The sequence below is a fragment of the Empidonax traillii genome, unplaced genomic scaffold, assembly GCF_003031625.1.
Source record: "Empidonax traillii isolate 1590-97213 ecotype Southwest subspecies unplaced genomic scaffold, ASM303162v1 scaffold155:size2260171, whole genome shotgun sequence".
Classification (NCBI taxonomy): Eukaryota; Metazoa; Chordata; class Aves; order Passeriformes; family Tyrannidae; genus Empidonax; species Empidonax traillii.
The window spans coordinates 1,272,845-1,287,815 of NW_020955348.1; the positions used below are offsets into that span (position 1 = coordinate 1,272,845).

Below are 14,971 nucleotides of genomic sequence, written 5' to 3' on the forward strand. Positions count from 1 at the left end.
GGTGTGTGAAGTGCAGACACTGCACAGAAAAGCCGCGTGTGCAGGGTTGGAGGAGCAGCAGAATGTCTGCACAGCCCTCAGCCTGGGTTTGGGCCAGGTGTAGTCTGGCGTGACTCGAGCAGAGATGCCTGTGTTCCCTGGGGTGGATAAATCTCCTCCACAGTCTGCCTCCAGGAAAAACTGGCCCTGCTCTGAAAGGGCTACGTTAGTTCCAGTGGCGAGGAGTGTGGAAAGTGAATTAATTTCTGGCTAAACTGCAGCTGAGTGAGACGCTTCCCTTTTCCCAGCCTTACACAGCTGTTGGCCTCATTGAGGTACCTGTGCTATTGTTCTGCAGTGAATGCCTCTGCCACTGAACACAGTGCAGTATTGTCTGTAATAAAGTTCTTTTAGACTATCCAAAACAACTGTCCTTTCATGTGTGTAGTAGCAGCTTCCTGAAATGAGAGCTGTATAAATGTGTTTCAGGGCAAATTTTGTTGAAAATAGGAGAGAAAATAGTGGCTTTGCAAGTCCTACTGTTGCAAGCATTTCTATCTTACTCTGTTCATAATGACTATAAGAATATATTTTAATTAACTATGTGCTTCTAATCATATTAAACAGTGATGTTACTCATGCCAGCCCCTCTAACTATGTGCTTGAAGGAGCTGTGATGAGGAATCAGCTTGTGTGTTCTCTAAATCCTGGGTCTGAATCCATTTCCAAGTGATGAATGCTGGTGATGTCCCTCAAGACTGCCTTCATAGCTGGCTGTAAATTGACTTCTTATCTGATTTTGTCAGTAACTATAGAACAGGGATACAAAAGACTGACCTTGTGCTCAGGTGTCCCACTTGGAATTATTTAGAAACATTCTGGGAAGCACATATAGCTGTTTCACTTTATTATGTATTGACAGAGCTGTCACTGTGTCTTACGAACAGTTTAGAGCAGGATTGTTTTTCATGGTGTAATTTCCTGTAAAAAAAGGAAAAAGTTGATTTTTCTTACTGGGTGAACTTTAATGTATCTTCTATGTTATTTCAGTCAAAACCCATGTCTCCTCTTGCATTGCTGCTTAGATTTCTGCATCTGTAAAATGAAGTGAAGTGCTATCATCACCATAACACGCCAAACAAATGACCTCTTCCCCTGGAAGAAAACAAAACAAAGCCAACAGAACATCCATCTAAAAAGATTACTCCAACAGCATCAGTAAAAGGAATTAGAAAGTTCTGAGACTCCTTAATGACATTTCAAACAAACCTTCTGACACATTCTTCTGAATGGAAGACACATGTAAGAGGAAAAAAGTTTATTATGGATAATTTTCCTCACCTCTGTACACGTATCTTCCATTTTATATTAATGGGCTTCCAGCATGCAGGCTGAAGAGAAACATCTCTGTGTCTGGGATTTGTATAGTATCTTTTAAGATGTGTTCTTAGCAGCTGTTCATGTTTTGCCTATTTTATTGATTATAGAAGTATCTGATTATTTTTGGGTATACTCAATTTTATTACAATTCTCCACTTCTTTTCAGTACTTTCTCCATAAGGACTCCAAGTAACAAATACACAAAGTCTTTCTGGACATTTTTTTTTTTTTTTGACTATTTGTAGTCATTTTGTTTCTGTCACACAGAGCACTGTTGAGTAGCTGACTAATACAGTGCTGTCAGCTCCATCTCTGACAGTCTGTCTGGATATCTGCAGGATGCCTCATACTAAGCAGGTATTCTTATTTGCTCATCCACCTGGGAAACCAGTTTATTTTATAGCTGTATTCTCAGCCTCTATCAAGACAGACTAATGATTGTGATGATCTGCTTGGTCTTATTCACAGCTGTGCTGTTCAGCTTAAAAGCTGAAAATAGAATCAGAAAAAGAACTCCAGCTGATGCTGAAGAGAGAAACTGAAGTCTGGCTGGCTTCCTCTGCAACTTCAGTTTTCATCAGTGTGTCTTGGATTTAAGTAGGGAGTCCAAATTATTTTTATCTGTCTTAGGACACCAGAAATTTCTAAAAATCCTGAAGAAGAAAACTCTTTTTAACATCAGTCCTGAATGCCAGGGCTTTGATCAGTAGTGCCCTTTTCACAGTACATGAAGCTCTTGGCTTTACTGCAGCTGAAATTAAGGTTTGCTAATTGCATCAATTAACATCAGGAACACATAGAGCCTTCATAGCAACAGTCTTCAACCAGCCAGGGAAAGCTGTTGCCATCAGAGAATTACAGTAAACAAAATGAGGGGTTGTGTCTGGATTCTTCCCCAGCTCCTTTAGTTTTTGGAATTATATGAAAATTTTAATCATCACAGATGGCCATAATTTTTATAGAGTGTCTGGGACATGTTTTTTAAGGAAGCCAGAAAATAGGAAAATATTTTTAAAAGACTGTAGATGTAGAAATGCTGTTTTGACATTCCTGCAATTCCTTCATGGGATTCTATCACATGACTGATTTTTCTTTTCTTGTTTTTGTTTTCCCTTCTTGGCGAGTACCAATCAAAGACACCATCAGAATACTTGTTTTTAAAAGTTTATGGTAGAACTTCACATTAGGGCTCTGTTCCATTACATAAATCACCTCAGTCCTGTGCCCCTTACGTTACTTTTCTCAAAACACTGTGAAATGAGTTTGCTGTGTGCCATAATCTTCTCATTTGCATGTGAGTATAAGAGGTTCCATGATCCCTTATTATAAGAAGTGTAAATTAAGCATGCAATTTCACGGCTGTTTGTTTGTAAGTCTTGAAGGAGGACTAGCACCTGACTTGCAAAGTTTTGGAAGGTTTATGTGTGTGTGTTTATTTTTAAGGGATTTGTCAATACCAAGTGGGACTCAAATGGCTGCTTTTAAAAGGCATGGAGTTTATTTATATACTGTGTCTTCTGATATTGTAAAAACATACTTTTTTATAGGCACCGTTTGCATTTTATGGGCTCTTATCTTCAGAGGGGAATTTCAAGTCTTATGCTTTGTACGTGGTGCTTTCAACCTGGAAATGAAGAGAATTTATTTTGTTTTAAATATCCTTACCCAAGGCAGCTGAAAGATGATTGCGTTATGTAAGGCACATTTTAAATAACAACAAAAATGTCAAGTATTTCAACTATGTGGAATAGTTAAGGCATTTCAGAGGTAGGACCTCAAAAAGAAGCCTCTAATTTTAATGGAGTAAGAAAGGAATCTTTTCAAAATAGCACAGTAAGGGCATAAAGTCTCCATCCTTAGCCTGTGCTTTTTCTAAGAGTCTCCAGGCAAACAGAACTCTCAAATCTCTCTTAAAATTGGCTTTATTGAATTTTAGGACCAGACCACATAGTAGATACAGAGGTGCTGGTACACACTAGCAGTCTGGAGGCTCCAGAAGTACTAATAAAGATGCCACGGTAGAAGAACCCAATAGTGATTATTTCACAGTTTGCTATCTGCTAGCACTGATTGTTTAATGCAGTTCTTCAGCTGCTAAGAAGTAAAGTAGGAGCAAATGATGTGAAAAGAACCTTGCTTGTTGCTTGTCATAAATGTTAATATCTGAATATTGAGATAACTTTTCCTTAAAGTTTGTTCTCCTCATTTCAGTCAGATACTCATTTCACACCTTTCTCTGTGGATTAGTTCCTGATCTCATACATCTGAAGAGGCAGGATGTTACCAGTTGAAAGGGTTCCTCCATGTATCAAAACCAGTTTGGTCACTTAGAGCATTATGGCACTAATTATTTAATCCTCTTATGGACATGTCTGTAGTGATGATACCAATCAAATCCTTGATGATTAGCAGCTAAAAAAATAAAATACATGCTTTCAGGTATTAAGAACACTTTAATAAAAAAGTATTCATAGAGCTTACTCTCTAAAATTTGCATTGATTCTAAATTTTTAAGTATTAGGGATCTAATGAGGCAGATACGTGTAATGCATGAATAATTCCTGTTCACTGAACTGAAACTCTGATCAGTTCTGTTCATTTATTCTGCATTGTCCCTGTAGTTCACTCTCGATTCATGGTGTATGAATGCATTGCATGAGTTTTGAACATGTTGAGGGCAGGACATGGACACAGTTCACTGCAGGGATTGGAGGGACTGGCCTTCCATGAAGATGTATTAAAATAATTTCTCTCACATTCTCAGTGCTAAAACTTCTATGAGGTTCAAAGTAAACACTAATTAGGTAATACATTTGTTATACTGAACTGTGCATATAAATTCCTTAGAAAACAAGAGAAGTGCAGCTGTTCTAACCAGAAGCCCGATCCCTCCCTGTGTTCGCAGCGCTCCATCAGTTTCCGCAGTGACAGTCGCCCGGATCTGGTCAGTCCACGGCCGTGGGCTCGGAATGTGCCCCCTGCAAACACGAAACGGAGGGACAGCAAACTGTGGAGTGAGACCTTCGATGTCTGTGTCAATCACATGCTCACATCGAAGGAAATCAAGCGTCAAGAGGTCTGTATTGTTTCGTAACCGTAAATTGCGCGTTCCAAAGTTGCCTTTAAAGTGTGGAGTTGGAAATTGTAGTAGGCATTGAGATGGCACTTGAAGCTTTCCTGCCGTTAAATGGAATGTCACCACTCCACTAGAAGCAGAATTCCATCCCTAGTCTTTAGGATTCGAGCTATATTAGATACATATATTTGTCATAAAAATCAGCTCATTTCCTTCATAAATGCGAAGTGGCTGAGCTCTGTTGCCCTGTGATGGGCTGCGTGTGTGTACCTGTTCTGTGGGACACCTTCTGTAGTCATGGTAGAGATTCTGGTGTTTGGTGGTGTTGTCCTAGCAATGCTAGATGAGCAGGCTGTGCCAGGAACAGGGATTCATCAAGTGATGCATACACACAGAAATGCACCATCAGTTCAGTTCAACTTCCAATATAAAAAGAGCATGTCAGTGGTTTTAATGTGTTGTACATGACAAAGTCTAAATAGTTCATATTGCAGTCAATACAGAGCTTCCTACAGAAGCAAGGGGTTTTTATTTTGAAAAGCAATTTGAGCAGTATCAACAAAGTTCATAACAATCTCTGAGAATACTTCAGGCACTGAGTCATAAATCAAACAATAGTAGTGCCAAGCATTTCTTGTGCAAATTTTAACAATGTACAAGAATTCATCGGAAATAGCTTCTGTAATTGAGAACTTCAAAGGCAGCTTATTGAAAAATAAATTGTAGAAACTGTTTGCACAGTGTAACAGTCATTGCTGTCTTGGGGCAGAAGCCAGAACCCTTGATACGGCCCAAATAAATGAGCTGTATTCCAGGAATCAGCTACACGGTATTAAGACAGAGTATTAAGCTGGTCAAAATATAACATCAATTCAGTAAGTGGAGCATAGATTAAATAAAGATATTTTAGAATATTTGTGTCTGTTTTACAGGCCATCTTTGAGCTTTCCAAAGGAGAAGAAGACTTGATAGAAGATCTGAAGTTGGCAAAAAAGGTATGTTAAAAAAAAACCCAAACAACCCAAACCCACAAAACATAACAGTATTGATAGGTACATAACACTTTAAAAATAATGTTTGTTTTTTATAATTGCTAAGAAAGTAAGGGGGGGAAGAAACTCAAAGCATATTTCTATCTTCCCATTCTTTGTGAAGCATTTAAATGTGCTGCTTCCCCCCCCCCCCCAAAAAAAAATTGATAATATAATATATAGTTATGAAACTTTTAAATATTCTCAGCAGTTGATCTGTTTTTACTTACAGGGAGGTTTAAATACTAACTTTTCAACTACCAGTGATATATTAATTACAGAACTCCCCTTTTTTTTTCTTTTCAGGCTTATCATGACCCAATGCTTAAGCTTTCCATAATGACAGAGCAAGAGTTGAACCAAATTTTTGGAACACTGGACTCCCTAATTCCTCTACATGAAGGTAAAACCCCAATAGTCTTTGTCTGCATTGCTACTGCACGTAGGTTTAAAGTCACCTGCTTTATTAACTGAGGTTTCTCTTCTGTTTTTCTAATGATCAGATCTTCTTAGGAGACTTCAAGAAGTCAGGAAACCTGATGGATCAACAGAACACGTTGGCCACATCCTTGTGGGTTGGGTAAGGCAGAACTCATAATCAATCTGGTGACTCCAGCTTGGAGCTGTAACAGTTTTTATCAGACAGTTTGATTTTTGTGTCTGGCATAACAGGTCAAAAATCTATTCTCAGAATTTTTTTAAAAGGTAGGGCAACTATTTAGAGATATAATGGAATATCTTCTCTTTTCAGGGATTTTCCATGAAAAGATTTAGACTAGGACGTTGTTTTTAAAGCTTTTGCTCTTCAGGACACAAGCTGTATTTAATATACTTTAAACAAAAATAGAGAGGCAGACTAGAATTTGTCACATATAGGTCATTTTAGAATCTGCCCTCATTTGTATTTTGTTTTTCTTGAAAAGTTTTGAATGTCATTCTGTTCCAGTTGTCAAAGTTGTTATTTTTTTCTCAGATTTAAGGCACAGTTTTGTCATCTTAGCTTGGTCAAGTTCTTGAGGGCAATATAGAAGTTTGACTGTGGAATTTTGCATATCTAAAAAAGGTCAGGTTTGGGAGTACTCATTCCTGGGCCTTTATTTCCATTCACAATTAACATCAGGCTTCTGTAGTTAAATATTAAGTTGTGCTCAGTCTTAAATCATTGATATTTTTAATGCTTTACAATAGTATTGGAGATTTCTAGGCACTGAGACATCAGCTAGTGCTTCTAAATTACTGCAATTCTGAACAAGGTCTGAGGACCCTTGTAAAACTTAGGTATGTTGGAAGTGCTGTCATCAATAAACTGTGGATAAATCTCCAGCTAAAAGAGTCTCAGCAGGAATTTCTGACATCCTGAATCGCTGGAAACTTTCAGTAGAGCAAACTGTGCTTCTCTTCAGCTGCAGAATAATTTATTCCTTTCCTCAGCTGCCATGCCTGAACTCCTACGACAGCTACTGCAGCAACCAAGTAGCAGCCAAAGCTTTGCTGGATCACAAGAAACAGGATCACAGAGTGCAGGATTTCCTGCAGCGCTGCTTGGAGTCTCCTTTCAGCCGCAAACTGGACCTGTGGAATTTCCTGGACATCCCAAGAAGCCGTTTGGTTAAATACCCATTACTGCTCAGAGAAATTTTGAGACACACCCCAAATGATCATCCAGATCAGCAGCACCTTGAAGAAGCTGTGAGTTCCTGTGGGGTTTGGGTTTTTTTAGGAGATTATAGCACTTTTAGCTTGTTAATGAATTCAGAGACGCTACATAAAATACAAAAATGCAAATAGTTAATATGTACACCTGAAACTAATACATAAAGTATCTAGCACCACTTTCCTAGGTAAAACCTATTTCAACAGCAAAGTGATAGTAAAAACCAAGGATAGGATGGAAGGTGTTTTACACAGATCATCTGATCCTTGTCCATTTTGTATTTACCTTTCAACGTTGTTTTCCAGTCTACTCCAAGTTAAGTGATGTTTGCTTTCCTACATAACGCCTGCTGATATCTTCTAGAAAAGGTTTTAAATGCTTCCCTCCTACACTTGTATTTTGTATTGTTTCAGAAAATATAACGATGATTTTTGTCAATTTTTCAATAGCCTTACATAGGTTTGTGATGATCTTGGAAGTGATTTGTATCATCAATTGTGCATCTGCCAAGTTAAATTAAGAAACAGAAATGACTGTATGTGGTTGGCTCTTACCACTGGCCTAGGCTTATGAAGTACATTTGTCTTCCTGTCTGGCCATCTGCTTTAAGCACAGTGGGCCAAGCTGATCCCTGATAAATCTCCTGGGATCAGCAGATTCTTGAATTACCCCTTTGGGCCTGTATGTCTCGACCTATCCCCCTGTTCCACCTCCAGTTATTTAATTGAATTTGATTGGTCTGATCAACCTCTGATCACTGCTGGAGCTGAGTAAAATCACCAGAACTCCATACCCAGTTAAGGAGCTGTATTTTAGGTTTTGGATAAATTGATCTCGAGGTCCTGAAGGACAGCACAGCATAAGGATGTTCAAGATAAGGAGCATATTTTTATAGAAAAGGCAAAGCTTTCCTTTTCATGTTTTTTAAAGTAAAAAAGCAAGAATATTATTACTTCAATTATAGAATTGGAGATATATGCACATAGTGGAATTGTAAAATACAATTAATTTACTGTGTTTCCAGAGGGTAATTAATAACGAATAAAAGCTGAGAATTTAGTGGTTTGGGCTAGCTGCATGTTTTGCAGGACAGGGATCTTGGTAGTTCTTCTGTTTTTTGTTCTCTGATGTGATGCAGCAGTGTTCAGAGAATTATTACCTATTTTAAGTTAACATTTTTAATGTAGGTTGTTTGTCTTGTGCCATTTATTGGCACATTTCAGCTGACAAAAATAGATCTCCGATTATATTTCCTACATCTGTTTATCTTAATAGTGCCTGTTTTGGTCTGATATAAAGAGATAAATGCCAGATTTTTAAACCATTCAAATTGTAGCTACCATTCAAATTATTAGGAGATAACTCTGAGCATTGGACTTCTAACTAAAGGTCATGTTTTCATTCTTTCTGTAGATAAATATAATTCAGGGCATAGTGGCTGAAATCAACATAAAGACTGGGGAATCTGAATGCCAGTATTACAAAGAGAGACTTATTTACCTTGAAGAAGGCCAAAGGGATTCACTGATCGATAATTCACGTGCTCTGTGTTGTCATGGTGAACTGAAGAACAACAGGGGAGTGGTAAGGAATAAAAATTTTATCATAAATAGCTTTTAAAGGCATCTTCATTTTGCATGACAGCTAAAAGAGCTGTGAGCATACACAGAGAAACCTTATGCTCTAACATATATCAAGTTGGTAAATATTAACTGTTATACATAACACTGATCGTTTTTGTTAGTAGTTAAATATGTATAGTGAGATAATAAGCTTATATGTATCTCTGTCTCTCGTGGGGCCTGACAATATCCTGGATAAGTTGTAAATCTCATAAATTGCAATACTTGCAGGATTATGTGTCACAGGAGAGCACAAGTTGTAAAAAAAATTGGACTATTCATGGATATAAAATGAGGCATCTGTTGTGAAAATAGAGAATGAAGATGGGCATTTTCAATGTCAAAAGACTGCCAAGGCATATTGGGAAATATTTCTGCTGTAATTACTATATAGTTACATGAGCAGTGGAAGATGGGACAGTGAGCTAAATGGATCTGAAGCTCTGTCTTATCTTAAACTTGCAAGCAATGTGTTTATTTAGATTAGAAGCAAAGAACCTGTGATTGGGAAGCAAATTTTGGCAATGAAAAACAAATTTTTTCAGTGCCTGATATCAAGGGAAATGAATATAAAATTTCAACTTTTTTATTATTGGAAACCAGTGCAGGTTGCACAGTGTGAGGAGGAACATACTGTAAAGATGGTAACAGGTGACTTGTGCCACCTAGGAGCAAAAGTAATTTTCTGAGCTTCAAAGAGTGAATATTTCCAGTGGTGAAGCTGATTGTGAGCAGCATGTGAATTGGAAGAAGATCACTTATAATTGTTAATTGAAAATATCTGGATGAGTAAGGTTGCTTCTTTCTTATTAATGGAGGCAGTAGAGAGAAGTTAAAGCAAGAGTCAGAAAGAAGAATGTGTATAAACATGCTGCTGCTGCAGAGGCAGCTTTGAAATGTTGTGCACGTTTCAAGGCCTCAGCTTGGAAAGGAGTATGACATAAGAAACTGAGCAGAGGACGGGAAAAATAATTCTAGAAGTTTTATGTACTTGTGGGCTGTTGTGCCATGTAGTGGGAAGAATGGAATATTTATTTGAACTGTTGAAAACTCCAGGTTATAACATCCTCGAGTTTAAATAAATCTGGTTTAATGATTTTCTGAAAAAAGGAATAATGCTTTATTATTTATTACTGTCTACCAGAAACTGCATGTGTTCCTCTTTGAAGAAGTGCTGGTGATTACTCGAGCTATCACCCACAACGAGCAGCTCTGCTATCAGCTGTACCGGCAGCCAATTCCCGTCAGGGAGCTCGTGCTGGAAGATTTGCAGGATGGAGAGGTTCGGTTGGGTGGATCCATCCGTGGTGCATTCAGCAACAATGAGAGAAGTAAGACCACACCTTTTATTATTGGCTTATGTAGGATCATTATAACCTCGAGATAGCTGCCAGTGAGACGTCAGAATGTTTTCTCTAAAATTCACGTTATCCAGCCTCTTGATTTTTGTTTCAAACTGGTTTATTGTGCTGTAACTTGTTTCCTTTAGGTTCATTCTCAAAGCTCACTGTACTGATCATTTCTTCACATACCTGCTTCTGTACTGAATTGAGAAGGGGGAAATATGTAGGCTGTAGTGGCAAAACTGCAGAATTATAAACAAGTGTGTTTGGAGATCTCGAGCTTTAGCTGTCATGCCTTTCCCTGTATTATGGAGACACTGATTGCTGTTCCATAACTCAGGTGGCAGATATTGTAGCACTCAGTGTCAAGACTGCAGCTATTCATGTTAATGTCCTTCTAATTAAGGTCATTATAAAGATGCTTGTTTTATTACAAGGGTCCTCTTGAATAAATTCACTTGATATCATGAATCTCACTTACCCGATCAAAACTTGGAGGGATCTTTGTACATATCCACTATATTACTGAAGAGAATGGAAGAGATGAGGCAGTCTCTGGCTGGTACAAGACACAGTGCTCAGTGAAGGTTCTGGAAATCTGCTTTGCAGAGAAGTAGGAAGAGAGGCTTGAAAGTGTGGGAAAAGCCTTGATCCTGCTGATTCTAATAAAGCTTTATGGATAGCTCATGCATGGCAGAACCAAAATCATTTAATCCAGCAGTATGAAATTATTAGAAGAGTTTGTGGTGTCCTGTGATCTTGACCCACAAAACAAGGAGATACCCAGACTCTTCTCTTTGGTCTGACGTGGTATTGGCAGGAAAACACATGAAGGCAAACAGTTTGCAGATTCTGTTACTTAAATATATACGCTTTGATTATAAAATCCATTCAAGCCAAAGCATTCAAGGTTTTGATATGTATTGTTTCTTTCAGTCAAAAACTTCTTCAGGGTCAGCTTCAAAAGCGGCTCTCAAAGCCAGACTCACTCTCTCCAAGCCAATGACTCCTTCAACAAGCAGCAGTGGCTGAACTGTATCCGCCAGGCCAAGGACAAGGCAGCGTGTGCGGGCAGGGCTGGCGGCCCGGCCTCAGAAGCGCATTTTGTGCTGTCAGCAATCGGACGCAGAGTTCATCAGGGAGAGCCTGGCCTGGAGCAGATGGACCAATCCGACTGCGAGTCAGACTGTAGCATGGACACCAGCGAGGTCAGCGGCGACTGCGAGCGCATGGAGCAGACGAACTCTTGTGAACGTGAAAAGCAAATAGAAACCAATGTTTGACGAGAACTTTACAGCTCGTGGAAGAAAGTCTGTCTCTTACCTGTACAGTATTTGCATTCCATATATGGAACCATTTGGAGAAGCACTTTTAGAATATTTTTTGTGATGACGTCAATGCAGTCCTTCTTGTATTCGTTCCTGTGAGTGTAGTACTGTGACTGCCCATCTGTATAAGCTGGAATCTCTTGCAACTCATGTCCTGTGATTATAGTCCATAAACACCTAAAGTGGATGAAAGAGGTACTTGACCAGTTATTCTCAGTGTCCTGCTGTAAACAGAATCTCTAAACTACTGTTTATATATGCATTACATAAATAACCTTTCCTGATTTAAAGTACTTTATTTGCCCCTTCGTGGGGCAGCTAAAGATGTGGACAAAATATGGAGTTTCAGTATGGGGTGTCAAGATAATAAGTTTTCTTAAAGGCATGGAAGGAAAAAATAGTTTCTTGGATAAAAAGAAAACTATCTTGCAATAACCTGTCTGAACTCTTGTGATACTAAATCAACAAGAACTGTAAACAGCAGGCCGTGGAACCAGGGACTCTTTGGGGATTAATTTTTCAAAATGAAGTGCTGTCCTAAAAGCCAGCAACCAAGCTTACTAAAATGTGGATATTTCAGGTGGTCAGCGTAGTGATGTGGTTTATTTGTCAAAGCATGTAATGCTAAAAATAATCAAGTGAAAAAAAACCCAACCAAACCTCTGCAGCCAGCACTGAATGAAATGAAACGCTGAGAATACTGGGTATTTGTAAATAAGCTGATAGTTTGCTTTCAGTGCCATATATATATTATCCCAAACAGGATAATGGAAAAGAGCTTCTGCTTGTGAATAGGCCCTCTTCAGCATTTTGCACTCCACTGACCTCCACTGTTGGTTTTAAACACCACTGAACTAATGTTAAAACATTTAATTTTCTGTAAATGTCTGTTTACAATTACATGTAGTTGGTTTTTAAAACTAAGTGATGATTTTATATAAATGGTGCTCTACAAATACCCCATGGGATTATGTAGAGAAAGTTTAAACAAAAAGGGAATTGTTTTTCCTTTAGGATGTATTACATCCTTTTTATTTTCCTCAAGTGTTGTTTTAAAAGTTTTTGTTGCATTTAATCTCATGCTGTAATTGGAAATATTACTGTGTTTCTGGTGGCTGATTTAATCTACTCATTATAATGAGAAGCAGATGAGTCACTTAAATGCAGTCTAAAACAGTTAAACATCCTGTTACTTTCAGGAATCCCTGGGTGATATTTTATTTCTTACTATATGAGATAATGCCAGTGCTGTGTGGCAAGCTATGAAAATGATATATTAATAAATTTAAATGATTCTTGATATCACACAAGATAACCTGTGCAAAGTACTCGTCACAACAAAAGTAGAAAAACTTAAGTTATTGCCAAAAATATTTTTCTTGTGATGTACAAGTTTACAGAAAATGTACTGTGTCGAGTATCTTACATATATATATGCTGATGTGCATTACAAAAATCAGTGTGACAAGATGATAAACAGTATAAAACAAGGTGGTTTTATTTTTTAAGAAAATGGCATTTTTACCCTATAGAACGTATTTCTGTATTTATAGTTTTTCAAAAAAAATCAATTTTCTTTTCTGTTTCAGGCTTTGTAATTTATTTCAACTGCTTCATTTTTAGAGCTGAATGAGTATGCCAGTGAAGATGGGAGAAAGCAAAAATCTACAAAAGAAAAGGAATAGCAAAGCTGTTCAGCAAAATGTTGGAAAAGAGATAAAAGCATGTAAAGTGTTCAGATAGAGAAGAAAGAATGAATGTGTGTATTGCCTTTTCTTTGAGAAGAAAGAATGAATGTGTGTATTGCCTTTTCTTTTCTTTTTTTTTTTTTTAAATAATGGCCTTAAACTTTTCTGGAAGCATTTCAAATAAATTACATTAAACTATTTTGATTTTTATTTGTTTTGGTTGGTTGTGCAAGAAGACTGCAGAAAGATTGAAGTGATTTAAGTACAGACAGTGAGGCTCAATATAAGTGGCCAAGGCTTATCTTCTGGTTCCTTTGGAAGTGTTCATATCTGGATCTAATTTGCTAGATACAAAGTATTAAAAAAAAGGAGTCACTGTACTCAGTTCACCACATTCCCCAAAGTTCTGTGTTAAATAATTAATTTAGTAAGTAGGTGGAACAAAGAACTAACATCCTGTCATCAGTTTCTCTCTTGTGATTCCTTGGGGATCACATCTCTACTAATATATTATTCCAAAATACTGAGTTGATTAATTCTGGGGTATGTAAAAAGCCACCAACCAGCCAGTGAATCTCAGAAGATTAATTTACATTTGTTTACTATCATTTAGCCGCCCACTTAACCTCATGTTCAACATTCTGGAGTGCAAGTGATTTGTTCTGCTTTGTAGTTTACATGCACTTAGCTACTGATTAATCTAAGCTTAGTAATGTTGGGTTTTTCTCTTCAAATCACCTGAAGGATTAAGCTTTCCAGCTCAAGAACACTAATATAATTCTAGATTTGGTTAGCTTGTTTCAGTTCTAGCACTTTTAAAATGCTGCTGCTTTTGAAAGAGTGACTGGATTGTGGCAGGAGAGGCCTGGGGTGGTGGAGGGGTGGGGTGGGCATGGGCAATGAAATGTACCAAAACAGATGGGTAAAACATAAAATGATGAATGTGTAGTAGGGAGGAAAAGCAATGTACAGAAAGATGTCCAAGTGGTCATCACAGTCAGTGATCCCGGTGTCGGCACAGTCGGGTCTGAGCGGTTGCAGCAGTGACAAGACTGAGGTGTCCGGTGCTTCCAGGATCACCACGTGGGGATGGCGACATGAGGAGCGGGATGCAGGTGCTCCTGTGAATCTGAGGTATGAGCACTCTGGATCTCACCTTCTGGGAGAAGAGGGAGTGATGAGGTGTCCTGCTCTCGAGAGCAGTGGTCTGATGTGGGAGATTTGTCCCTTTTGGACAAATCTTAGCAACTGTTTGCTCTTCTGTTCCTGATGAAGACAGTCAGTGTAGTGTGGGGTTTTCATGTGAGCACGGACGACTCAGCACCCCAATATGATGATCAGCCATTTATTTGAATCAAGCAGCAGTCTTTTACACAGTGTTCTAACAATACTCTTCTATTAGCTCTATTTCTCTAACATTATGTCCTTTCCCACTCTGATAGCTGCTACTGGGACCCTGTTTTGTATATCTAGTTTTGCTACTGTTTCTCTTGGTAGATCTTTCACATCCTTGTACCATCAGAAGGCCATCAGAAGAACTGATCATGTTTTCACAATTGCAACATAAGGTTATGTTCTCACAGCAGCATATCCTCTGCTAGCAACATAGGGTTATGTTCTCACAGCTGCAGCATATCCTCTATCTTTGCACTGTAAATCCCTATAGTGTAGTCTTAGCTAATGGAAAGACCTGATGAACCAGAAGGTAAAAGCAGAGATTGTCACGACTGAGAAGGAAAGGTAAGCAAAGAGAATGGCCTTGGAAGTCTTTGAACTACATAGATCCTCTGACAAAAAAAAAAAAAAAAAAATTTTCTCTCCGTGGCCTTTGTTTCCCTAGATTTGCTCTGCAGCACTGAAAAGGACAACA

At 38.2% G+C, this 14,971-nt stretch overlaps 1 protein-coding gene across 3 annotated transcripts in view; it reads left to right on the plus strand.

Moving 5' to 3' along the window:
* The window catches only part of ARHGEF3 (Rho guanine nucleotide exchange factor 3), a 103,373-nt gene extending 92,004 nt beyond the window's left edge, over positions 1-11,369 (plus strand). For all 3 annotated transcript variants that reach the window (XM_027884789.1, XM_027884791.1, XM_027884792.1), the window contains 8 exons: positions 4,265-4,435; positions 5,368-5,430; positions 5,773-5,869; positions 5,970-6,046; positions 6,898-7,155; positions 8,534-8,704; positions 9,887-10,073; positions 11,022-11,369. In XM_027884789.1, the coding sequence (XP_027740590.1) occupies positions 4,265-4,435; positions 5,368-5,430; positions 5,773-5,869; positions 5,970-6,046; positions 6,898-7,155; positions 8,534-8,704; positions 9,887-10,073; positions 11,022-11,368 (1,371 nt within the window). In that variant the 3' untranslated portion in view covers position 11,369. The remainder of the gene's footprint in view (positions 1-4,264; positions 4,436-5,367; positions 5,431-5,772; positions 5,870-5,969; positions 6,047-6,897; positions 7,156-8,533; positions 8,705-9,886; positions 10,074-11,021) is intronic.
* Positions 11,370-14,971: the final 3,602 nt, after the last annotated feature.